The 25,735-nt window shown below is 48.0% G+C and overlaps 2 protein-coding genes across 4 annotated transcripts; one reads left to right on the forward strand and one right to left on the reverse strand.

Moving 5' to 3' along the window:
- Window positions 1-67: 67 nt before the first annotated feature.
- C4H1orf35 (chromosome 4 C1orf35 homolog) lies at window positions 68-5,373 on the forward strand. 2 transcript variants are annotated; one of them, XM_056335942.1, is made up of 9 exons: window positions 68-205; window positions 1,044-1,178; window positions 1,317-1,470; window positions 1,565-1,610; window positions 2,474-2,556; window positions 2,697-2,774; window positions 3,455-3,534; window positions 4,238-4,378; window positions 4,583-5,373. In XM_056335942.1, the coding sequence occupies exons 2-9, from the start codon at window positions 1,085-1,087 to the stop codon at window positions 4,831-4,833; spliced, it is 927 nt and encodes a 308-aa protein (XP_056191917.1). In that variant the 5' UTR covers window positions 68-205; window positions 1,044-1,084; the 3' UTR covers window positions 4,834-5,373. The 2 variants fall into 2 exon arrangements, with proteins under 2 accessions (XP_056191917.1, XP_056191918.1); XM_056335943.1 differs by having other exon boundaries at window positions 71-205; window positions 2,697-2,769.
- Window positions 5,374-9,565: 4,192 nt separating this feature from the next.
- Window positions 9,566-24,570, reverse strand: ARF1 (ADP ribosylation factor 1). 2 transcript variants are annotated; one of them, XM_056335947.1, is made up of 5 exons: window positions 24,432-24,570; window positions 13,788-13,967; window positions 13,010-13,120; window positions 12,200-12,324; window positions 9,566-11,135 (listed from the first exon to the last, which is right to left on the reverse strand). In XM_056335947.1, exons 2-5 carry the CDS (start codon window positions 13,933-13,935, stop codon window positions 10,974-10,976), a joined length of 546 nt encoding a protein of 181 aa, XP_056191922.1. In that variant the 5' UTR covers window positions 13,936-13,967; window positions 24,432-24,570; the 3' UTR covers window positions 9,566-10,973. The 2 variants fall into 2 exon arrangements, with proteins under 2 accessions (XP_056191922.1, XP_056191923.1); XM_056335948.1 differs by lacking the exon at window positions 24,432-24,570 and adding an exon at window positions 16,343-16,435.
- Between the last annotated feature and the right edge of the window lie 1,165 nt (window positions 24,571-25,735).

Below are 25,735 nucleotides of genomic sequence, written 5' to 3' on the forward strand. Positions count from 1 at the left end.
GTTGTGCGCTTCTGTGGCGAGGGGTTGCCTCAGGTCGTAGCTGGGGTGGCACCGCTGGGAGCGCCACGGCTCCTCCCTCTCCCCCCCCGCGCTCGGTGGTGCGGTGGTACAGCCCGCTTCGCAAACCGGACTGGCCTGCCTCCCCCCCGCCCTGCTGTGCGCGGTGGTAGCGGCCGGGCGCGCGGGGCCCGGAGCGGCGCGGGAGGTGCGTGCTGGGGGGGGTGGGGTGTCCGTCCGTCCCCTGGCCATGCAGCAGCCCCCCCACCTATCCGGGCTATGCAGCTCCCCCCAGGCTATGCAACACCCCCCGGGCCCTGCAACTGCCCCCTCCGACCGTGCAACCCCCGCCGTCCCCGGGCCGTGCGACAGCACCCCCCTCCGACCCTGCAACTCCTTCCCCCTTGGGCCATGCAAATCCCCCCTCCGCCCCCCGAGCCGTGCAATTCCCCCCCAGACAGCGCAAACCACCCGCCGACCGTGCTTTCCCCCCCCCGCCCCCGGCCATGCAACACCCCCCCGGGCAATGCAATTCCTCGCTCAGGCCGTGCAGCACCCCCGGGGGCTGCGTAACCCCCCGCCAGCCCCTGCAACTCTCCCCGACCGGGCAGTAGCTGCCCCCACCCCAGGCCATGCAACCCGCGACCGTGTAACTCTTTCCCCATGACCACGCACCCCCCCACCGCCCCCGGGCCGTGCAATACCCACCTTCCAGCTGTGCAATTCCCCCCACCGCTCCGCCTCCTCCAGGTCGTGCAATTTCCCCCGGGGAATGACACCCCACCCCACCCCCCGTACCCCACGCCCACGCTGACACCTCCCCTTGGGCAATTTCCCCCACCCCAGGCTGTGCGCCCCCCAAGCCATACGCCCCTCTGGGTACAAACCCCCCTCCCCGGCTGTGCAATGCCCCCTGCGCTTTGCTTACCACACACACCCCCGCCCCGCGGGCAGGGGGTGCACATTTCCCCCCCTCCATCAGCCCCCCCAGGGTCAAACAGAGGAGCTGGAGGGGGGGGGCAAACCAAGGGCTGATCCCTTTGCAGGTCACCAGCCCCTCCCCGACAGCACCGTTGGGTCCGGCACCATGTTCGGCTCATCCCGAGGAGGGGTCCGGGGGGGCCAGGACCAGTTCAGCTGGGAGGATGTCAAGACAGACAAACAGCGTGAAAACTACCTGGGTAAGGGCTGACCTTGGCCGTGTCCCCTCCCCCCCGTCCCTCCCATCCCCATCCTCCCTGTCCACCTGACATGGTTTTGGGATGCAGATGGAGGGGTTTGGGTGTGATGGTGCTGGGGGGGTGTCTTGTCCCCCACAGGGAACTCCCTGATGGCACCGGTGGGCCGGTGGCAGAAGGGGAAGGACCTGACCTGGTACACCAAGGGCAAGAAGGAGACAGCCCCCCCGGTGTCCCGCGAGGAAGAGCTGGCCGCCGTCCGCCTGGCTGAGCAGGAAGCCATGATGGCAGCCCTGTGAGTCTGCACACACACCCCCCAACCCCCGAAAAATAAGGGGTGGGAGGCATCATCCCCCACTACCCTGCATCACCCACTTTTGTTTCTATAGGGGCTACAAGAATGTGAAGAGGCAGCCTACCGGCCTCAGCAAGGAGGTAAGGGGGGAGCCATGTGTCCCCCTGGCTTTGCTGTGTGGTGTCAGGGCATCATGGTGTGGTGGGGGTGGGAGGGGACCTCTGGAGACCACTTAGTCCAACCCCCTGCTCAAGGAGGTTCTCCTGGGGCAGGCTGCAGCAGGTCGCATCCGGGCAGGCTGGGATGCTTCCAGAGGAGACCCCACAGCTTCTCTGGGCAGCCTGTGCCAGCGTTTGTCACCCTCAAAGTTCTTTCTCATGTTCAGAAGGAACTTCTCATGGTGCAGCCTGTGCCCGTTGTCCCTTGTCCTGCTGCTGGGAAGGGCCTGGCCCTGTCCCCTTGACACTCGCCCTGAAGATCCTTGTAGACATTGGTGAGGTCCCCTCAGTCTGCTCTTCAGCTGAGCAGCCCCAGCGCTCCCAGCCTGCCCTCAGCAGGGAGATGCTCCATCCTCCGTTCTTCATCATCCTCACAGCCTCTGCTGGCCCCTGTCCAGTAGCTCCCAGTCTCAAATTGGGCAGCCCAGCACTAGACACAGCACTCCAGACACAGCCTCCCCAGGGCAGAGCAGAGGAGGGGGACCACCTCCCTCCACCTGCCAGCCACGCTTCTCCCAACACCCCCCCAGGACCCCACTGGCCCCTTGGCCACCAGGGCACACAGCTGACCCAGGGGCAACCTGCTGCCCACCAGCAGCCCCAGGTCGGCTCTCAGCAGTGACCCCCAGCCTGTGCTGGTGCCGGGGGCTCCCCTCCCCAGCAGGACCCTGCCCCTGCCTTGGCTCGGCTTCACGAGGTTCCTTGGCCCCCCCCCCTCCAGCCCCTCCCAGTGTCCCCCCCCATTTCGCTGGTTTGGGGGACACGGGCTGCTCTCCCCCCTGCAGGACCTGGCTGAGGTGTGCAAGCGGGACGGCGCCGAGCGCGACGAGAAGGATGTGGACCGGGTGGTGGGCTTGGGCAGCTCCAGGTACGGCTCACGGGGTGGGGGGGGTCCTGCACCAAACCACCCTGTTTCAGGGCAATTAGATTTAATTTTGCCATTTCTCTCTGTTTTTTCTGTGGTTTTCTTTTATTTTTGTGGTTCACCGTGGCAATGTCTCTCCCCAGCGGCAGCGCTGGCCGGGTGATGCTCTCCAAGGAGGACAAGGAGGCAGCCAAGATGGGGCTCTCTGTCTTCACAGTACGGTGCCAGCCTAATAAATATTTTTATTTATTTAATGTTTTAGATAAATTTAATTTAAAATGTTTTAATAAATGTAATTATTTTAAATAAATTTAATTTTAATTCTTTTAATAGGTTTACTTCAATAAATTTTAGTTGAATGATTTTAAGAAATGTAATTATTTTCAGAAATTTAATTTTAATTATTTTAAGAAACAAAATTTTTAAACCTCCTGAAGTTTCATAAAAGACAGGAAGGGCAGAAAGCCCTGCCCCTCGCTCAGGAGATTTTATTTAAAAACAAAGCTGGTGGTTGTAGCACAGAGACCTGCAAAAGCTCCCCGTTCCCTGTGTGCACAGAGATAATTTGTTAACTTGAAAGCAGCTCTTGTGGGTATTTTAGGTTTTTTTCCAAATTTGATTTATTTTTTATTTACTCTTATTTTATTCCAAATTAAATTTGTGTTTATTTTTATTTTTCCAAATGTAATTTAATTTTTAGTTTCTCCACATTTAAATTTATTTATTTTTACCAAAAATAATTTTTATTTATTTTTTCCCAGCTGTAATTTTTAATTTGGATTTTTCCAATTTTATTTATTTTTTTCAAATTTAATTTGTAATGGGAGAAAGCCTCTTTTTTTGTAACTCAGAGCTGCTGGCTCACAGACTGACTCCGTATTTCCCCTTCCCCCAACCCCAGCACCAGAAAGTCTCCAGCAGCCCCGAGATGTCTGGCTCCAAGAAGAAACAGGAGAAGGAGGAGAAGGTGGAGGAGAAATGGTGAGGGGACCCTGCGGGTGGGAAACCGCCAGGGATGGCCGGTGAGGGGGGAGCGGTTTGTGGAACCTGCGTGTGGCAGCGGGCTGGGGGGTGCCTGCCTGTGCCCCCTCCCATGCCCCCACCGCCCCTGCTTTTGCCGTCTTTTTTTTTTTGACTTTGTTTCTTTTTTTTCGACTTTGTTTCTTTTTGTTTCAATTTTGTTTTGACTGTTGTAACTTTGTTTCAACTTTGTTTCTTTTTTGTTTCAACTTTGTTTCTTTTTTGTTTCAACTTTGTTTCTTTTTTGTTTCAACTTTGTTTCTTTTTTGTTTCAACTTTGTTTCTTTTTTGTTTCAACTTTGTTTCTTTTTTGTTTCAACTTTGTTTCTTTTTTGTTTCAACTTTGTTTCTTTTTTGTTTCAACTTTGTTTCTTTTTGTTTCTCTGGTTTTTTGTGTCTTTTTGTTTGTTTCTCTTTGGTCTTTCACTGTTCCCTCTTCTTTCCCCTTCTTCTCAGCATTCCTTTCTTTTCTGCCTGCTTTGCCTTCCTTTCTTTCCTTCCTTTTTTTTTTTTTTTTTTTTTTTTTTTTTTTCCTGGGAGCTTCTCTTTCATCAGGGAGGGACATGGTGGGATGCAGCTGGAAGGAAGGATGGGGATGTGTTTTTGGAGGAGCCAGAGGGATGTGCAGTATAGGGATCCTCACTGCTTGCTCTTTTCCTCGCAGTCCAGAGAGTGGCAAGAAATCCAAAAAGGAGAAAAAGAAGAAGAAAAAGAAGAAACATAAGAAAGAGAAGAAGAAGGACAAGCATCACAAGAGGGATGCTGCCCCCACGTCCTCTGATTCTTCTCCGGACCAGGATGAGAGGTAGCTGGGTTGGGCTGGGGGCTGAACCCTAGACATGAACCATCATCACTGGAAAATGGGATGAAGGATTCAGGAGAGCCACACGGTGATGGCTGGCATCAGGATGCCCTGTCAGCTTCTCCTGGCTCTCAAAATCCCTTTTTCATCCCTGGAATTAGCCTTTCCCTGATGTCCCTGCTGTCACTTATCGCTCCATCCCCATAGGCACCACCGAAGGAAAACCCAGCAGTGCCCCGAGACATCGCGGCATGGCTGCCGGCGTCGGCATGACACAGATTCCTCTGCCAGCAGCAGGGACCTGGGCAGGAGCCCCGAGCACCGTCCTGCCCGTCGGTGGAGCCGGAGCAGGGACGGCCGTGGTCGGGACCCGTCCCCGCGGCGCAAGGGGAGGAAGAGGAGCAGGAGCAGGTCCCCTTCGTCCCATGGGGTCAGGCAACGCTGATGCAGAGGACTGAGAGGGAACCCGGTGTTTTTCCAGGGTTTCACATAAGCTATCTATTTTTTTAAGGTTATTAAATTAAAAAAGCTGCAGCTCTGCAGTTGCAGGGCTGAGCCTGGCACAAGGCATTTTGTTTTGTGATGCCAGCTGCCCCTTCCCTGCCCGCAGCTCCTGCCTCCAACCTGGGGCAGCACCGCAGCTCCCCTCGCCGTTGCTCCCTTCGCTGTTGCCCCCGACCGGGGTGTGGGGGGGGGCAGCAGGTGCCCAGGCGCCCTTCTCCTCGCTCCCTGGATCCATCTATCCAGGTGTGATTTAGCACGGAGGATGCCGTGAGTGGGTGCTGGTGCTGGGATGGTTCTGGCTGCGATGCTGGGAATGCTGCAGATGCTTCGTGTTTATGTGAAGAGAATTTGGATGCTATTATTATTATTTTAGTATTTTTAATACCTTCTTTCCATGGCCTCAAGTAACTGCCAGTGAAGCAGCTGAAGTTTTTTTCCTTAAACCCTCCCTTATGTTCATTAGCTGCAAAATAAAAGCACGGACTCGCTCACTACTGGGAGGGTTTTGCATCTTGGAGCCGATGGCTTTACAATGGCCAGGCTGTGGGGCTCTCCACAGGGCCACCTCTGCTCCCCATGGGGTGACGGGTGCTCTTCATGTCACAAGGGTGCTCCCCATGGGGCCACATGTGCTTTCCATGGAGCGGTGATGCCCTCCATGGGTGATGGGTGCTCTTCAAGGGTCATGGGTCTTCTCTGTAGGTTGATGTCCTCTCCATGGGGTGATGGGTGCTCCACATGGGACATCACATACTCTCCATAGGGCACACACACAAGCAGGGGAGCACTCAGGACACCCCACCTGGAACTCCCAGGAGAGGGCAGAGCCCTGGCCAGGCTGCCCTGAGGTGACATTCACCCCTCCCATCCCCAAAAGCTTTTAATTTAGGGAGACCCAAGTAGAAGCTGCTGTCTCCCTGGTGGGACATGAAGCAGAGGTGGGTCCATCTCCCCAAATTCCTGTGGGGTGGCATAAATCAGGATGTCCATGCCATGGGGTCCTTCGGCAGTATCCCCTGTGTGGGGACAGAGCAGCCCCTCCCCTAGGGATGAGTGCTGTCCCAGCCCAAGATCAGGGAAAATCAGGGGCTTTGTGACTCGGGCAGCTGTGGGCAAGGGTGATGGAATGTTCCTTTTGGTCAAAACCCAACTTTTTTTGGATTAAAAAAAGTAAACTGCCCTAATCAGTGGCTGCAAAGAGAACCTCTGAAATAATTCCTCAGCTGTTGAGGGGAAGATGGATGGGACTGGGGCGTTTTCTGTAGACATTTGCCCTGGTCGTGTCCACCCTGTGGCAGGGAGCAGCAAGCTCCATTCCCATCCAGGATTTTAAACCTCAAAACATGAGTATTTATGTACTTGGTGCACAGAGAAAGGGGAATTCTACATCAATAAATAGAAATATTGATCCAAATGGGAAGGGGTTGTCCCAAGCAACTCTGGGCTGGAGCATCGCCGACTGACAGAGTGGCCGTGCCAAGCACAAGGGCCTCGTTTGTGTAATTAATGATGCAATTTCTCCTGCTTAAGACAGGGCGGTTTTGTGTGTCTTGGCGGACAAAAGCCTCGGGCTGGCAACTGGCCTTGGTTTGCGCTTTGGCAGCATTGGGGGTGTCTTCTGCCATCTCGCCAGCTGTACCACTGCCCTGCCCGCAGCCGGGCAGGAGGGACAGGGTGCGGAGCCGTGCTGCGGTGCAGGGTGGGACCAGGCTTGCCCTGTCCAACAAGGGCAGCATTCATGGGGGGGATGCAGCGGGATCGGGGTGATGAGCTGCAATAAAGCCCTTCTGTCCCGCTCCCCGCCCGGGCTGCAAGCACGTGCTTAACCCCACCGATGCAGGCAGCAGGAGATGCTGCAGAGCAACTGCAAGCTTTGGTGACCTCCGCCCCCCCCAGATTTTTTGGGGGGTTGACAACCTTCTTGGCAAGGTCACAGGGTCATTTCTCTTGGTCTGAGCAGCTGCACCCCAGATGCAGCCCAGGGACCCACTGAGTGACTGTCCACGTGCAACCCACGTGGCACAATTGGGATAGCCCCGAGCCCAGGTGTTCCCTGGCTGGAGGCTCTGACACTGCTGGCACTCATCAGACTGAACTCGGGGTCACCCTCCTGGGGATTGTGGGGGTCCAGGCTGCCACTAGTGCTTACTGGGAGTGTCCCAGTGCAGGTCAGCGGTGGGGATAGTGGAGCAGGCTTGTGCTTAACGGGAACTCAGTGCTGGCAGCTCCAGGCTGAAAAGGGAACTAAGGAGAGCTGAAACACCACAAGAAGCAAAGAAACCAGCATCCTGCTCTGTCATGCTCCCTCCACGGGCTCCCACTTCCCCTGCCTATGTCTCCCAGTGGGCTGGGCTCTGCTGGGATGATTCGCACTCCCAGCTCTAAGCACATGTCATGAAGGGGCAGCTGGTGCCAGAGGGCGTTGACATGTCAGGCCGGGTGCCAGAGGGGCTGTGGCATGGCTGTCCTGGCATGGTTCAGCCTGGCCTGGAGAGCTGCCCCTCCCCAGCTTTGCCCTTGCCTCCCGGGAAGGCTGTGCCTCTGTTCTCTGCTCCTGGACCTGCAAAGAATTCACCCCCCATTTACCGCCTGGCTGCACAGCCATGCTTCACGCTGTGAGCCACCTCCCCGACCCCACAGCTCAGCCTCTCCTCCCCTTGCTTTCCACAAGCCCTGTGAAACCATTCATGGGACCACAGGAGCTTCACCCACCCCAGGAACACAGGATGGATGGAGCAGCACAGCTCATGGGGATAAGGGGGGGACAGAGAGGGCTCCGGGTTTGTCCCCCCAGCTTGTGAATGAGCACAGGGAGGGCCAGCGATTAACCCCCCCAGTGGTCTGTGTCACGCTGGCTGCATCCTCTCCTTCAGCCCCCACACGGAGGAACGGGGCAGCAGGTCCTACCCCCCGCGCTGTCTGAAGGGGGTGCCTGTGCCTATTTCATACTCAGAACTGCCATCTGAGCAAGTCTGAGAAATACAGACGAGATAAAAATGAGCTGAGTGGGGGTGAAGGAGCCTGGCCCCAACCCACCCCAGCTACCTCACCACCGAGCTGCTGCACCAGTTCCTGAGTGAACTGAGGAAGAACCATGCCAGCTGCAGCATTTGGCCCAGCCGAAAGGAGCGAGTGCTTCTGCTCACCCCTTCTCCCAGGCCCAAGCTGCCTTCTGCCCGCTGGATGTGTGGCTAAAATCCCCGGGGGCCTGGCAGAGCCCAGAACAGAGCAAAGCCTGTGCCGCCCCAGCAGACGCATGCTGATCTCAGATAACATCAGCACACTCCCCATCTTCTCCTCCTTCCAGCCCTGGCCAGCAGCAAATTCTGTGCAGAGGAGCTGGATCTGCAGTGCAGCTGGACACTGTGCCGACACGCCTCAGGTAAAAACCGGGTTTTGCTTCAGAGGAGCATCTCTGCTGCCACTGGGGTCAGGGTGCCATGTCACCACAGATCTTCCACCTTTTTAGGGGTGGGGGACAAAAGATGAGTGGGGGGCTCTGCTTATTTCAGTGGCACAAAGCGACTCCAGCAGAAGAGCTGGCCCTTCAATTCCCACCCAGAACAGGAATAAATAGATGTCCTGCCCTATTAGGCACACACACATCCTGATTCAGAGCTTGAAATTCAAGGCAAGAATAACCTGACTTACAGGAGTTTTGTAATCCCCTGTTTGCTCAATACTCTTTACCCTCTACTACAGAGACAAGCGCCAACGACAGACACGGGGCTCAGGCAGCCCTTGCTGGGAATCCTGGAAAAAGCTGAGCCCCCTGCAGCTGTCGCAGCTGAAGACAGAAGGGCAGAGACAGCTTCACGCGCTGAGGCTCGGCCCGAGGGCTGGCCTGTGCGTACACGTTAAGCAGCTGCCATGTTGCTTGAAGGATTCCGAGAGGAAACAAAAACCTGGGGAGCGAAGAGAAGTGTAATCTGTTGAACAGAGATCATGAGATCATCCAACAGGCCAGCTCTCATTTGACACCAAGAAAGCAGATGCCAGGTTAACAGCCTGTCTCCTCCTGGCACAGCCACCGTCCCCCTCTGATACCCATCCGAAGCCCCAGGTTTCCGCACCAGGGAGATCGCTCTCTAACCTGCACAATGCACCTTTCATCTGACAGTTTTCCAGCCTGTGTAATGGGGAATCTGCTGCAACTCCGGCCAGGAAAGCAGCCAAGTAGTTGGCCAGCAGCCCAAGCGTGCCCTTCAGTGAAGAGAAGCTGTAGCTGACAGGGGAAGGCAGGGTGATCAGCTGGGAGGAGCTCTGTGCCAGGTCCAGAGAGGACTGCAGAACAGAATAAACGCAAAACAATGTTTAGGAAGGCAGACTTCCATTCCCCACCCACCCCACCCCCCTCCAAAACTGCTAGTCCACCAATCCTATTATCAAGTGGGATCAGCAGGTAAAGCAATCTGTTCTGGGAAGTGATGGGACTACTCAAGAAGTTCAACAGATGCCCCTGAGGCAATGAAGGGACTGCAGCAGAAGCCAACTACCCCCGGCCAACAGCACCGAAGAACTGCTGCCCACCTCCTCACCACAGCAGTCCAGCTAGGGACCACACATTATTTGGAAAATACAGGCGATGTCCTGAAATTGTCATGTGGCAAAATCCTGGTTGGATTTGTGTTCATCTAAGGACACGGTACTGTAACAAAAATGATACAAAACAACATGATACCAGTGCAAGTTTCATGAAACTTTTTATTCAACAAGTATTTCTTTATGATTCTGCCAAGATGATCAAATGAACAGCAAGGCATAAAAAACATGAAATAGTTAAGAGATTTTATTCTAATAGCTTTAATTACAGTGCTTGTTTGTCGAAATGAAAACTGAAAACAAGTATACAAAACAGTTGATTACTAATTGTGTATTGAAAGCAATAAAGGTTTCCACAACACTAAATAAACCAGTTCTGATAGTTCCTCAAGTTAAAGTTTAACAGCTCCAGCTTCTTCAGTGTTTATCAAAATACAAAAGAAAAGTAAAGAGGTCTTTTTTTCTGATGGCAAATCTGAACCTTGCAGTATGAGGGATGCCAAGGGTTTTCACACATATACAGATATGGGATTGTTCCAAAATGGGATTGAATACTTCTAGAGTGGAATGACTCTCCAAACTCTCATGCTTTTTTTTCCTAGACACTATACATAGATGTTTGGTGTTTTTCATGGCAATTCTTACGTTAAAGTACAGTACTTTCTGCCTATAGAGCTTAGGTCTAGTACAGGCTGTGCTTTCTGTGGAAAAGTTTGCCTTCTGGAGTGGTTTACACACAAGAAAAGTACAAAACACTTTTGACAAATACGACAGGCTAAACTTCTGGAAATTATTCAAGTTCAATGGAAGCAATAAATCTCACCTGAACCAAAAGTCAGATGTTTAGCATGAGTCTGCAAGCTCATCTAAACCAGGTCCGACAAACCTTTTAACAAGTATGAACAAATATGAGCACATACTATGAGCTACAGAAAGAGCCAGAGATCTATTAGCTGTGACCTGTTTTTTAACCGGATGAAGCTAATTGAGTGTCGATCATTGCTTCAGCATTTCAAAAGAATCAAAAATCACCACATTAGAACTAGAACAGCAGAAGCTATGTCAAACGTTTGTATGTTGAAGTGTTTTTACTTTTCCTTGACTATTTAAAAAAATACAGAATTCAGGTTAAAAACCAACCGCCAAAATGGATCTCACAGATCTCACAACCCAACTGAGATAGTATTCAGCTCTACTGCACAAGGACCACTGGCAACCCTTATGTTAACCCACTTAAATCCCTTCCAAGTACTAACAGTGAGTTGATTCTTTACAATAAAAAAGCTGAGTAATATTGCATAGGAGTACCAGAAACTGCCTCATTGGAAACAAAAACTATTTACATTAAATAAGAAACCTAACTGTTTTCAGGCTTGTATTTGCCACATTTACAGCATGATGCAATATATACTGTGACAAAAGAAATGAAAACAGCTTCCGGCACTCAATACCACAAAGTAGCACAGTTTGCCACATTAGAGTAAAGCGAAGGGCGAATAGGAGGAAATAAGAGGGAGGGGTGGAAAAAGAGGGAAGAGGAAGGTTTATGGTTTCATTTCTGGTTTCGGAGCTGATTGGACAACCAGTCCAGTCCTTCATAGAGACCATCTCCACTAGTGGCACAGGTTGCCTGGATATACCAGTTCCTGTGACGAAGAGAATGCAGTCCAAGTTTGTCTGTGATTTCTGCTGCATTCATCGCATTCGGCAGGTCCTGAGGGAAGGAAGAAGAGTCATTTTCTCCCCCAGTTGCTGACAAGAAATGCCTGCCTCCCTAAACAGTTTTTGATCATCAGCTTTAAAACCATTAAAAGAAAGTCAAAAGCTCTTAGAACTTCTCTCAGAAAAACTCACTGGATTACTTCTATATTCAAGCTATTTTCCCTAAACTGACAAAGTCTCAAAGATTTAACAACACGATCAAAAAGCACGTATTATGGAATATTCCTCTTCAGAAAGCAGAAGCCAGGCAGCTGACATTTGGATCAAGTCATCAAGCACCTCAGTGTTGACCCCAAACTGCTTACAATTCAAGGTCTGTTTCATTCACTTTCCACTCAGGAAATGTTTTTCTGCAACTGCAGTTACGATTTAAGATCAACTTTTGTCACAAAGCAGTACTTGGCTTAGTACTGCTTCTGTTTATAGTCTACCTTTCCTGTTCCTAGACAAGACTTACAGCTTCTTTACCCTTCCCAATAGAGCCTGTGCAATTGACAAAGCAGGATGCCAATCCTTCTGTAAATTCACAAGTCATAGTTAAGACCCTCAACATTTGGGTTTAAGCTGCCAAGGCCTTTACAAGCAATAAAAGGCAGAACTATCAGCTGGGCCTAGAGGCAATACAAGTACATTAAAAGTCAGCCCAGTGCTTTCACCAACACCAGCAGTGCCTTCAAACACTCCAACTGAAGAATTCAGGGAGGTTCTGGCATTCTTCTTGCCTTCCTCTCTGTTTGGAGGAAGCTTGGGCAGGGTGCCATACTTGAGCCAAGCGAACCTTAAAAAAAATTTAAAAATCAAGCTGGTAGAATTCTTCCTTAAAACTGAAAGTACAAGGATTTCTATTAGCCAAGACTATTTAGAAGGATGCTCCTTTCAGATGAGAACAGGCTAATTTAATCTATGGGTTTGTTGTCCTCAATAACTCTGGACATTTACTGTGATCTTATCTATTATTACACTGAAAACATGAATGTCAAGTTCAGTATCTAGCACTCACAAATATGTTGTAAGTTTTCAAAAGTTCTTACAGAAAGACACCTATCTTGGACATACCTGTTTGTTAGCAAACACTAGTAAAACAGCATCTCTAAGCTCATCTTCTGCCAACATTCTCATAAGCTCTTCTCTGGCCTCATTCACTCGTTCTCTGTCATTACTGTCAACCACAAAAATCAGACCTAAAAATAAGCAAACAATCAAAATAAGCATACACCAGAAGTTATTTACAAATGATAAATACCTATGGAGGTCAGAACTAAGCATTAAAGAGAAAATAATGCAAAACAAGGAAATGGTATTTTTCTGATATATACTGAATTATTACTGTCATCTCATGATTGAAAGAAAGTCTGTTCTTGCTGAAAGCGAGTGTTAGTTTGCATTCGTGTTTTAGGAACTTGTGTGCTTCATCTACGCAAACCACTTGGTATTTTCCAGTGAGTAGCAATTCTTGAAATCCTGTGACAGGACTCAAATGCATGCATTTATAAAGGCACAGCAGTGGAAGAAATGACAGACTCTCAGTTCATGGGGCTGTTAGAGCTTGTAGTAAAGACTTGGCTTTGAAGTGAAGACAGAGCGCTGTGATGCTTACAGAAGAAAAGCAAAATTCTGATCTCACTTCAAGTCTGATGGACAAGGAAGACTGGTTTCTAGATTTCTTCCCATCCCATCTCTCTTTGAACCTGCACTAGCTTAACAGAAGAGCCAGAGCAGCATATAAACACATCCTTTTATAATAATAATCAGTAATTCCCCACCCCACTCCGTCCATTTGCAAAAAAAGAAAACCCAACTTAGTAAGGACATTAAAAAGAACCTTTTAGATTCTGGAAAGCTGTGATTTTAAGTGTTTGGACTCACCTTGTGTGTTCTGGAAATAATGGCGCCAGAGTGGTCTGATCTTATCCTGACCGCCTACATCCCAGACTGTGAAGCTAATGTTCTTGTATTCTACTGTTTCCACATTGAAACCTAAAACAGAAATTGTGGCAAAAATCTCAGTTAAACATAGCTGGCCCTGGACCTATTGTATTGACCAAGTCATATTCAGAATGTTACCATTAAAAAAAGTTATCTTAGAATTTAAATCCACTTTAAATACAGAATCTACACTGAAACCCTCAAAGCAGCCAAACATGGGTTCTCTGGAACTCCTGCTCCCACCCCAATCAAACTAATGAACAGCAGCTGTAATTGCTACCTGAGCAGCAGTATTTTATACAGAGCAAACTATGTTGCATCAAAAAAACCCCGGGCTTTAAGGACTGCAAATAAGGTATGTCTCCGGTCACACTATTCTCACAGTCATCCTCAAAAAATGTGACACCCACTGCTTCTCAGTCTAATCTGCCTGACACCACAACACGCTTAAGAGTGTGGACTGCCCTTCTGTGGCCCATAAAAGCTTGTTCCACAAGTGACTGAAGAGAAGGAATGGAGTGAAAAAACAACAGTCATATAATCTCCTCTCATGCTGGAACATTTGGCTGTGCCATCTTCATACCATGGTTTTATCAATTGTTTGTTCTGAGAGTCAAGTCACTTAAATCAACAGAGTGACTGCTGAGATAAGATACTGCTATGAACAATAAGACCCAAATCTCAAAGCAAGCAGTTACGAAAGTGTAAAAAATCTTACCTATAGTAGGAATAGTAGTTACTATTTCACCAAGTTTAAGTTTGTACAAAATAGTAGTCTTTCCCGCAGCATCCAGACCGACCATTAGAATACGCATTTCTTTTTTGCCAAAAAGGCCTTTGAAGAGGTTAGCAAAAATATTTCCCATGTTTGAGATATGTTCTCACTGGCCACTGAAGTCTAGAGGAGAAAGATCACAGTATCACTCATCGGTTACCACGGCATAATCAACAACCAAACAAATTATCAGTTAATATGAATCCTTTATAGTCACCCCAGCCACCACCACACATGATTTTTCCCCATACTTCAGCAATACAAAGATGAACAGTCATGCCAAAATGGTGTCCATAAAAATGACACTGCTTTGAGTGCTTTATATCATTCAAATATCCTTTTAGAGATGTCAGTATTAAACCCTGTTCTCAAACTTTTGTTTGCAAAATTCATGGTTTGCTTTCAAGGCAACCGACCACTTCAGATAAATTATCCCATAACAACAGGGGACAAAGTATCTGCAGCCTAAAAGTGAACCACAAAACGTAATTTTTCTAATCAACCTGCAGTTAAAGTTTTAGATGTGTGCTCATCTCTCTGCTGCTTAGCGTACCAATAGCTGGACCTTCTTTTGCAAAGGAAGCTCAGAATACAGGTTGGATTCTCTCCTACTCAAAACAGTTTCCTTCCTCTCAACCCTGAGAGGTATTTGAGGTTGAAACAGCCTGCAAACACAACGTAAACACAAAGCAGTATTACTGTAATTAACGTTGCAGGGAGACCCTCTGTAGGAAGCAGAACCACATTTACTGAAATTTAACTATAGAAAATTAATAGCCACATTGAGAGGCAGGTTTAGAAATGAATGCTTCTTCCTTCACTGCAAACATTTCTGCTTGGACCCTTGGAAGTGATTAACATCACCAGGAGCTTCCTGTTGAGGAACTGGAGGAACTGCCTCTCCACTCCAACCCTAACAGACACTCTCTGTGCCCTTGGGACAGCATCTACCTCACCACAAGTTTCCCCCCTTTCCAAACTTACTGCTATGTAGTTTACAGCAAGTTAAAAACCAGACCAAGAGAAGTATAAAAAAAACCAAGAGCACTATTATTCTGTTCACATAAGGCATGAAAAAAGCAGCCTGAGAAAGCTTTACAGTGAAGCGTTGATGAGGATGTTACATGGTGATAGTGACGGTTCACACATCTACCACTGCTTTGTCTAGAAGCTCTCGGATGTCAGTTTAAAAAGACAACACCAAGCCCAACTGAAAATACAAGCTTAGAGCAACAGAAGCACATGTATCCAAGGTGTGTAACATTCAAAGGATGGGTCTCCTGTAAACCAAGTCACACCACATAAAGTACAACAGGAAGTTTGAATCTTCTTTTGAAGATATATATGGTCCCTACTTGGCATACTGCATCCAGCTCTGGGGTCCTCAGCACAAGGAGGACACGGACCTGTTGGAGCAGGCCCAGCGGAGGCGACGAACACACTCAGAGGGCTGGAGCCCCTCTGCTGTGCAGCCGGGCTGGGAGCGCTGGGGCTGTTCAGCCCGGAGAAGGGAAGGCTCCTGGAGACCCTGGAGCACCTTCCAGCACCCAAAGGGGCCGGCGAGGAAGCTGGGGAGGGGCTTTTCCCAAGGGCCTGCAGCGCCAGGACAAGGGGGAACGGCTTTGCGCTGAGAGAGGGCAGATGGAGATCAGAGCTGAGGGAGAAATCCTTCCCTGTGAGGGCGGCGAGGCGCCGGCACAGGCTGCCCAGAGCAGCTGTGGGTGCCCCAGCCCTGGCAGTGCCCAAGGCCAGGCTGGACAGGGCTGGGAGCCACTGGGGCTGGGGGCCCTGCATGTGGCAGGGGGTTGGAACTAGATGGTCTTTATGATCCCTTCCAACCCAAACCATTCTGGGATTCTATGATATTCTGTATTTCATGATGAAGCTGTGTGCTTGAAGCAAAATTCTCGATGGAAACAGACTTTACAGAGTATCTATTTAAGACCATTAAACCAACCTTTGAACTGAAAAAGCACACCACAACAAAAATCTTGTCCCACTCTGTTTAGCTCTATGCTAGGGACGTATGAAGTCTGGTTTCCTCACTCAGCAGTGCGAGAGCTCTAAGCAGTTCTGCTCTTCTCAGGAAGTTTTGCTGGAGACAATTTTTAACCCAGAAGTTAAGCACTGTAACATTAACTAAGTCACATGTCTTAACACAAGGAACTCCACAGTGAAGTTCAAAGTCCACTCCAGAGTTCCTGAATGACATCAGTGACCACATCAACTTGCTGAAGTAACTTGAGTGAAAGATAAATTTATTTTTACCAAAACTTTAAAATTAAGCCTGTCTATAAACCTGACAGAGCAGCTTGTGAATTGAAACCAAACAGAAGGTTTAAAAGTTCCATTATTCCACCATTTCCTTCACATTTCTGTAGCATGACCATGAATATTCAACTCCCACTTGAACATACGAAAGCTGTATAAACAGGAAAGTTAATTAGGAAGTAGAGAAAACAGTTTTGCTAGAGTTCCTATTTATCCAAATCACTCACACAGCAGGAAATCTCACTTCCCAGGCCACAACAGCAACTCTTACTGGGCTGGAGGGGAGGGAGGCTGCAAAGCTTTCCTTTGTCTGGCTGCTCCTGCTACCTCTATCTTCTACTTCATCTGAAAAGCAAGTCAGGGTTGAACCTTTCATCAGAGCTCTTGTAACCCTCCAAAATGAGTGTAAGAACTTTCGTAGCAAGAAGACCTTAGAAGCCCTGCGGAAGAATGCATTTCTTTCCTTTCTGCACATTTGAAAGTAGAACAGGTTATTAAATGCTTGGATCAATAGCAGTAATTAAGTAACACAGCAAAATCTTAGCATTTAGGTGCACGACATCCTTCCCCACCCTGGAGAAGTCGCAGTCTGCTGAACAAGTTACACTTGGCGCTAACAGTAGCGAACCCCATTAGATCCTTGTTTTCCTGGCAGCTATTTTCCGGTCAGGTCTGCCCTCCACCCCTGATCCTCCATATTTTTACTTTTTTGTTTTTAAATGAATGACAGTAAGTTGAGATGCATTTAAGCACTTGGTCTCCATTTCCTTCTTACTCTCTTCCACATTCTTACCATGCAAACCACTTCTGTTACTTATTCGGTAGTTCAGGGTAGGTGACATTGCAGAAAGCCCTAATTTTTTTTTTATAGGCAGTGAAATGTAGTTTACAGCCCACACCTGCAAGACAAGCATGTCCAGGTGTTGACTAGAAAGCAGCTGAATCATTGCTGTCTAAAAGAAAAATACTAGGAGAAACCCATCTGCAGGACTCCCACAAGCTGTTGTGGTTCCCCAGTGACTCTGATACTGCTGAGGCAAAAGACAGGGTCTCTGTCTTCACCATCAGCAGGACCATCCTCTGACCTGCAGCTAGAATCACATTCGTCTCCTGCCACAGAAAAAGAAACCCTACTCCCATGGTTTGGTACATTATATTCCTCTCCCTACACTGCCCCTGCCATTATTTCATTCCCTTATATTATCTAAAAAAAACCCAACAGAACAACCCAAAACCAAAAAATAAAACCCCAAATGACACCTAAATCCTTCCTTGGTATCATTAAAATCCTCAACCAAATCATCATCACAACTGTGACCAGCCATCAGGTCTCTGCTTTTCAGACCATTCCTGCTGTCAAGCAGCACAGACACTACAACAGCAGAATCTGCTGGGACAGTTTAGAGCTGCTTCCCAGGACTTCGCTGCCACCCATTAATACAACTCAGCTGAGGGATCATGCGATTACTTCCACTGTACTTCAGAGCTGAATCTGTTTACTTTAATTCCCATTTCAGTCCATTAGTTGGACCACGAGAACTAACATACAGTCTGAAAATATGAGGAAGCTTAAGACCCTTTTAGGTTAACCAAGCAATCCCAGCACTTTTCAGGCATCTTCAACATTCACGATCTGTATCAAGACTTACCAATACATTGCCTATATTCTATACTGAAGCTTAACCTTTTCTTTTCCTCAACCCAAATGTTTTCAGTAATGGCTGCACTGATCATTTTAGAAGCACAACTTCAATAAAATGCCTGAAAACTTAAAATAATATGGCTTGCTGTAGTACTGCCCATAGTACTTCAGCACGTCTTCAAAAGGGGCATCTATCAGGCTAAGTAGGAAGATCTGTGTATGAAATGGAACAATTTGAATAAATATCACAGACTATTTTTGCAGCACTTAGCATGCACGCTCCCACAGCGTGACTTCAGCTTCTAGAAATGGAAGCTCACCACCCCTTCAACAAACCCAGATCACCCCAAAACTGAACTGCCTGTATGACTCTTGTTTCTCCCTGCCCATCGCAGCCCTGAAGCACAGCCCTACAGTAGTCTACTCCACCTCAAGATCCTCACAGCAGTAAAAACCTGTTAGGCAGGTTCAGGTAAGATATAACTTGCCACTGGTAAACAGCAAGAAGGACATTCAACTGGGTAAGACTATAGTTTTGTTTCAGGAAACAAGGTATTTTCAGCTGCCTGTTTTCTAGTAAGTGATACATTTAGATAAGCAGTTAGGAGAACAGGCAGCCTTTTTCAGAAAGGTTCTATGTAATGAGTTAGAAATGAATGAATGTCTGCAATTGCAGACAGCACAGTGTCTGTTAAAGCAATATGGCCCTTGAGTAAGAACATGAATTTGCTTTTATTAATTGTAGGTGGTTAGAGTAAGAGCTCTGAGGAATATCTCAAGGCCAAAGATCATTGAACACAATCTTCTGCAGCATTTTATATTTAACCGTACGTTAATGCATTTTAATGTCATTTCATTCAGGCTGCTTATCTTGAGAAGTCAAACACACTTCTTGACCTCCAAACTTCTTGCATGAGCTGTTAGTTAACAAGCCATCCCACAGAAGTGTGACCAGAAGGTATGCTGCACATCAAAGAAAGTATAGCTACATCTTGAAATCTCTGCATAACCTTAATTTCGTACCTCTGGAAAAATTCTTTCTGACCACATAGTGTTTAAACTTCACTGAGCCACAAGTTGTGGTAAATGCCACTGTTTCATTCAGGTTTACACCATTCCTTTACACATCCCATAGTAGACAAAAGGCTAAGATCCCATAGAGGCTAAGACTGAGAATGCCATATGCATTATTGAGTCATATTATGCCCACAGTATAGAAATACATTTATTTCACTGTTACATACCAGCACTTACCACGTAAGGCTCCCACAGTGAAAAAATAATGCTCAAAACTTTTCAATGGCATAACTAAACTTGCTGGGCACAATCATTTCGGCAATCTGTTCTATATAGCTGAAAAATACCAGCAGCAATTAACATCAGTCAAGACAGGCTTAATTTTTTGCCCCTTCTCTGCACAGCACACTGGATGGAGAGGTACAGAGGGCATCTGTTGTCTCTGGGAACTATCACATCTCCCTAGAGCGTTCATATCTTGTTTTAAATGCCCGTTTCAAGGAGAGAGAAACATGGTGGCGCTACCAATGACATACTGCATTACACTGCTATCATCAGTCAAAATACTAATGCTAAAGCACAAGCTAAAACCCCTAACAGTTGCATGTTTACCAAAAAGCTTCTTCCCAGTGGCTTTCTGCACCTTGTTCTATTTGCTTAGATGCCTATGGCAAGTAAAACTGGTGCGCTTATCAAGACAACTGACTTTCGTTTAAAGGAAAGTCTACTTGACATTGGCCTAAGCAGTAACTCCACCTCTAACACAATTAGGAAAACCCCAAACCCGTAATTCCTAACCTGTTATTAATATACTAATTGCATCAGTCACAGGAGAACAAAAATTGATCAATTTTTTATTTAACAGAAGTACTGATTTGAAATCCAGTCCAATACCGCCAGTCAGCCTGTATCATGTTTCTAATTTATAGCATTTTAGAAGGTTTTAAGTCGTCAAGAGAACAAAATATTCACACAGAAGATCAAATCTGTGTGTAAACAAGAGGTGAGAATGCCTTTAAAAAAACCACAAACACCATCAAGTTCAACAACTGTTACTGGTGTTACATACAAGAACAACTGGCAAATAAAGTGCAAATCTAACTTGGCAGCCTGTTCTTTACAGTATAAAGCACTATTTAGAAGCGAATGTGAGAAGTGATTCAACAAGAATAGAACACTGCTAAAATTTAGGATTAATCTATCACCACAGTATGTCACATCACCACTCAGCAGGCACAGTCGGTTAAGTACATCTGCATTGTTTTGAACTTGAAGTAATTTCTTTACAGAGTAAAGTGTTCTGTTACAGCAAATTTCAAAAAACACTCCTGATCAAAACACTTCTTTATATACAGCCAGGGTGGCCCAATACAGAACTATTTCAGTACAGTTACATTCAACTATTTTTAGGAGTTGTTTACTGGCCTTCCACATCTGATAACCTGAGTGAAAGACGACTACTTATCAACTCAAGCCCTTTAACTTTGGGGCCTTAACACTGGAATTTAACTCAAATAATTTTGGTTTGAACTAACTGAGACTTTAGACCATACTAACATCACTAGACATAAACTTGTTAGAGTAGCTAACAAGGCAGCCAGGTTCTTTCTTCACCGCAGGGATTATCTTGGATTTATATACCCTTGTAATAAAAGGCCTCCTCAAGAACCTCTTCTCAGAGCTCTTCATTAACAGTAAGTCCCAACTCCTGTATAGTTGTACCCATTAAAACTAGGGGAGTGTTAACTGTGGAGATCAAAACCCACCACTGCAATAATTTTCCCCACTTCACACTGGGGGTGCTTCTGCCAAGTGTGAGATGGAAATGGTGTCCTAAACAATCATAACCTTGTTATTTGTCTTTTGCGAGAAGTTAGAGGGATGGTACTGGCATTGAAGCTTCATGTGAAATCAAAGTTAAAGATATATAACTGTACTTGCATCTAAAGAGGTGTAGTTGGACTTCGCCACTGAAGGCTTCCAGTGACCAACTAAAGAGCACCTAGATGCACACTGCATGGTTCAAGACAGACTGAGGACAAGTCGACCGCAAATGAGAAGCTGGGTGAAAAAACCCAACACAGAGCTGCTTGTTATGCAGCACCTCTGTTCAACCTTTAAGTAGGTTGAACATCTTGCTGTCTATACACATTACCCAGATAGCGCATTTTCCACATGCTGTGACATTCTCTTGAGAGTACTGGACTCAGAGTGGCAGCAAAACAAAATATTTCCACTTACAAGATCACAAGGGCAAAAGACTGAACACTTCCTTTGGCGTCATGCCTATTTCTCAGGCACAAGAGCAACTAAAATACTGGTCAGAAGAAAAAAAAAAGTCAGCATCTAGCAAAGAGGGCAGTTACTTGACCTGACACTCAAAACCCAGATCAGTTACTCCCTTATTCTCACCTTTGGGCACAGGAAGCAAGGTACTTCTGTTTCACAGCAAAATCTCTAACTGTTTTAAGCAGTTATACACTACCACATGTAACTCAACTGCATGCAAGCTAACGTAGAGGAAAAACACATATCTGGTCTGAAAAATATTTTATTTAAAGAACAGGTTGACAGGTGGAAAAGTACAGGAGACCACTGTTCATGCTTTTAGATAAAGCACATCCATCACCTCCCTGCGAACTGCCTGTAGCTGCTCAGGAAATAAAGTGGTGCCGACAATGCAGTTGTGACACCCAAGTTTGGACTGCAACTTCACAATCACCTGTTAAACAGCCAGTATACTGCTGTGAGAACTGGTTATTACAAAGCATTTCTTTTCAGGTAAGTGTTGCACAGGGTTTTTTTGAGACTGAACAATTCACAAATTCAAAATCTTAAATTTTAAGCCAAATAACCTGTCATTCATTCCCAGTAACTGGGCAGTAAGTCAACATTTACACTCATAGTAGAAATGGCAAGAACTCACATGAGAGCTTGGGTAATGAAATTGGGTTTGGGGAAACATCAAAGCAGAGCCTACGCAGCTAGTTGTTAGGTACAAGATCAGTGTATGAAAAAGAGCTATATTAGACATGAGAGTTTTAATAGAATTGAAGTATCAGCAGAAGCAGCACCATAGTCCTTCAATGTTTGCATGTGTTAGAAACAAGAAATAAAATTGGATACTCACAAGCAGAAAGAAAAAAAATGCTGAATAACACAGAAAAACAGCTGCTGTAGTAGGAAGCTGATTATAAACTTCTTTACTCATCAGTTAAAGAAAGGGAATAATGGCTGAGGACAGTGCTAGCTCTAATACAAGCTCTATAACATTCCAGCAGCAAACTTTCAAAAGACTTCTAAAAAAAGAATCTGAACTATTCCTTTCCAGAAAAAGTTAACTTATGTTCACCAAATTTATCCACTGTAAGGCAATCTAGATCCTTCTGAAAGCTGCTGAAATCCATTAAAAAAAAAATATTGCTTGAAAGTCCTTCTTTACACATCTCAGCAGCTCTTACTTCTAAAGAAAACTTAATTTTCAAGAAAAGTGGTTCTTTAAACTTCACCACTGCAAATTCAGCTGGAATCTTGGGCTGTGAGCTTTTCCTCCTTCCAGCAGTTAACATAATCAATAGTTTATCTGATAAATATACCTCAGCAAGAAGTAGAAATGCTACTGCTTAAAGCTGGCTTTCAAAAAACAGGTGTAACCGGAGCACAATACAATTTGGTCAATTATAAGGACTACAATCCAGCCCCCTACTCCCACACACATGTTGTTTGCCTTGAAAAGCTGTGACCAGTCCTGCCCCCGACTCAGTCAGCATGACTAACACACAGGGAACTATGCGCACTGAGCGAAAATGCACCGCTCCTGCCCAGTCCCTTTTCAGATTCCAACTGTATTTCGCAACTAGGCAATCCTCAACATTCAGCAAATGCCTCAGACCACCGGGGACCGATTTACGCTCAGGTGTTTGCCTTTTAAACATGATCCAGCAACTATTACGTATATCACAGACCACAGCAGCAGCAAAGGCTGTTCTGAGTGGAGATGACATCTGTTTGAGCCATTTTTACTCCTGAAGCTCTACCACAGTAGAAGCATCAATAAACTTGGCAAAGCAACTGAGTTTAAGAGGTTCAAGTGAGGCGAGTTTCCTCACCCTTTCACCCAACGTAATTACTACAACAGGGAAAGCAGTCCAACAGGGTTCTCCAGCACTGCAGATGTTTTTAACAGAGGAAATCAGTGGCATCATACCGACCACATAAACTTTCCTTTCAGAGTATCCCCTTCTATATCTGTAAGGCTATGCGTGCTTATACCAACGATTTGATTACAAAACCCATAAACAAAAACCAAGTAGCAATCCTCTAGTTCAGCTGCAGTTCCTTTTTCCTAGCAAAGTGCTCGCTCCAAATCAGTAGCAAAAATAGTAATAACGATACTGCTAAATGACCTTGGACAATTTACTTTGACTCAATTTCTTTGCCTGAAAAATAAGGTTAATAGAATATCCTGCAAAGGGGTGCTGTTAGCCTTGCTGCTTGCAAAACAAAGTTCAAAGTGTTATATAAATAGTTTGCATTTTAGTTATTGACAAAGCTACATTTCAAAACAAGACCTCTGGATGCAACTCTAATCAACCTGTGGAATTTGGTTTGGCAAGAGCCTAGCAGCAAAGCAACAAGGTCAATGTCAAACACAGCATTTAGGCAGTTTTATGACCCAGCAGAGTTTTAGTCATGCTGCACTGGGGCAAATGGACTCCTCCGTGAAAAGGTTCGCATAGCTGGCCTATCATTTTATCAGACAGAGGTTATCAGCCCGAAGTATCATGTTAACTACTCACAGAGACAAGATATAGTATTTTCAGACAGCATATAATATCCTACCACCGGGAGCTGCTACGCCAAGGAAAACTGATCTCGTTAGACCATCAAACCCAAGCCATGGATGGCAAACGCAGTTTGCTCCAGGCTAAAGCTCAACTCCTTACCACCACCCGCCTCAGTCCAACTAGTTGAAAGCCCTACTCAGCACCCGACGGCTTAAAGGAAAAGAACCCCTCTCCTACGAGTTTCATCCAAGCCCCATTTCCCCAACGGGGCTACTAGGTCTCCGCTACGATGAGGGTTTTCGGGGGGAGGAAAACGAGGAAACGCCTCTCCTCCGACCCGTTCACGGGCAGGGCTGAGGCCGGAATGTGCGAGTTGGGGAACGGAGGGAGGAGAAGCCCATCCCGCCCAATGCCTCCGGTAGGGGGAGCGGCGCCCGGCCCTGGGCAGCTGTCGGGAAGCCGGAGCGGTGCCCCCTCCCGCCGTGCCCACGCCTCCCCAGCAGGGCCCGAAAAGGCTGGTACCCCCCTAACCCGGCCCAGCCACCCTGCCCCACAGGCGGTGTGTGTGTGTGCAGACAGGGCTGCCACGCTACCAGGCCCGCGCTCCCCAAGGCCTGCGCTGCGGCCTGCCTGCGGCTCGCTCCTCCGCCGGCAGCCGCCGAACCAGGGCGGCGGTGGGGGGAGAAGGACGGCTGGAAAGAAACGACCGGGCCCGCTCACCCCGGGCACGCCGCCTCCTCCCCTCAGCGACAAGGCCTCGGCGCCTCACAGCCGGCCGCGGGCCGCCGCCTCCCGCAGGGTGTGGGCGGGGGAGCGGGCCGGCGGGGAAGGGGCTGGAAGGAGGGAGGGCGAAGGTGTCGGTGAACCCACCGGCGTCGAGCTGCTGCCCCGGGCAGTAGGTCTGGCTTGTCCTCGGTCTGTCCCGCTCGGAGCCGGCTCCCCCCTGCGCCTCTCGGCCGCTCTCCGCCCAGGCACACAAGATGGCGGCGCTCCGCGGCCACGTCAGTGCCAGCCCCGCGCGCGGCACCACGGGTAACCGAGGAGGGCACCGGGGGAGGGCGGAGCCGAGCGGGGAATGGGCGGGGCCGAGGTAGGGAGCGGCCGCTCGGGGAAGGCGTGCGCGAGGGAGCGGGGCGTGCCCTCCCGCCTGGCCACGCACCCGGCCAGCCTCCCTCCTCCCAGCTGGCGCGTGACCGGATGCGGCGCGGGGCGGGGCGCGCGCGGGGCCGGGGACACTGTGCACCGTGTGCGGCGGCGGGGGTGGGGGGGCTGATCCGCGCCGCGCAGCCTGTCGCCTGGCAGAATGAGCAGAAACCCGCAGTGGCGTCACGCCCGGCCCGCGCAGCGCCGCTCCGCGCCCGGCCGTGTGCTGGGGTGCGCGCCTGCCTTGCAGGATGGGTGCATGGGTGCTGTGCCGCGTGCACATGGCCCGCAGCGCTGCATGCGTGGGGATGCGTGTGTGCCTCGTTGGATGCGCTGCAGCGCACACACGCCTTCCCGGGGCCTGCACGCGTTGGGATGTGCGCGCCATATATCTATATGTTAGAGAGCTGGCCGTGCACCCTATAGCGGGGTTCGTGCACGTGCGGTGGTGCCGGGGTGCTCCTCACCTTCAGCAGCAGCCGCTGGTTATCCCTGGTTTTGCTATGGAGGCACAGAGAGTCAAATAAAATCCTTAAGGGCCTTTGATCCAAAATGGGGCTACAGGGGGGTCCCCTTTGCTGGGTGGCTCAAAAATGGGTTCACTTTTGGGACAAAAAGATTTGGTAAAATTTTCACTGTTTTTGGTACTGGAAAACACAAAACGGATGGAGAGGATGCACAGGATGGAGAGTACTGGGTGCTGCTCCAGCCCCTCCATGCCTCAGTTTCCTTACACAGGGAAAAACCTTTTTAATTTTTCCGCCTTAACAATACTGAGATGGGTGGGAGGGAGTAGGTCAGCACAGAGCAATTTTTTAACTACACATAGAAAAAAAATATATATATATATATATAAATAAACACATGGTTTGAAAGCTGAAGAGGTCGATGTAGAAACAACTGTTAGCGTGTGTGTAGGGTAAATTTAGGATCGTTTCCTTTCTGTTTTGGGGGTAACTAAAGTAAATAGCTGTCATGTGCTGCATTGGGCTAATATTAAAGACGGGAAGAGGAGTTTTGGAAGTCAACGG

This window comes from Falco biarmicus, chromosome 4 (genome assembly GCF_023638135.1).
Source record: "Falco biarmicus isolate bFalBia1 chromosome 4, bFalBia1.pri, whole genome shotgun sequence".
Classification (NCBI taxonomy): domain Eukaryota; kingdom Metazoa; phylum Chordata; class Aves; order Falconiformes; family Falconidae; genus Falco; species Falco biarmicus.

What these genes read in the sequence shown, in the direction of transcription:
- C4H1orf35 (XM_056335942.1), top strand. Translation starts at nt 1,085, where the DNA reads ATGTTCGGCTCATCCCGAGGAGGGGTCCGGGGGGGCCAGGACCAGTTC. An exon ending in ACAGCGTGAAAACTACCTGG is followed by an intron (nt 1,179 to 1,316) that starts GTAAGGGCTGAC and finishes TGTCCCCCACAG; the next exon opens with GGAACTCCCTGATGGCACCG. An exon ending in CTACCGGCCTCAGCAAGGAG is followed by an intron (nt 1,611 to 2,473) that starts GTAAGGGGGGAG and finishes TCCCCCCTGCAG; the next exon opens with GACCTGGCTGAGGTGTGCAA.
- ARF1 (XM_056335947.1), bottom strand. Translation starts at nt 13,935, where the DNA reads ATGGGAAATATTTTTGCTAACCTCTTCAAAGGCCTTTTTGGCAAAAAA. An exon ending in AACTACTATTCCTACTATAG is followed by an intron (nt 13,121 to 13,787) that starts GTAAGATTTTTT and finishes TTTCTGTTTTAG; the next exon opens with GTTTCAATGTGGAAACAGTA. An exon ending in TAGTGTTTGCTAACAAACAG is followed by an intron (nt 11,136 to 12,199) that starts GTATGTCCAAGA and finishes TCCTTCCCTCAG; the next exon opens with GACCTGCCGAATGCGATGAA.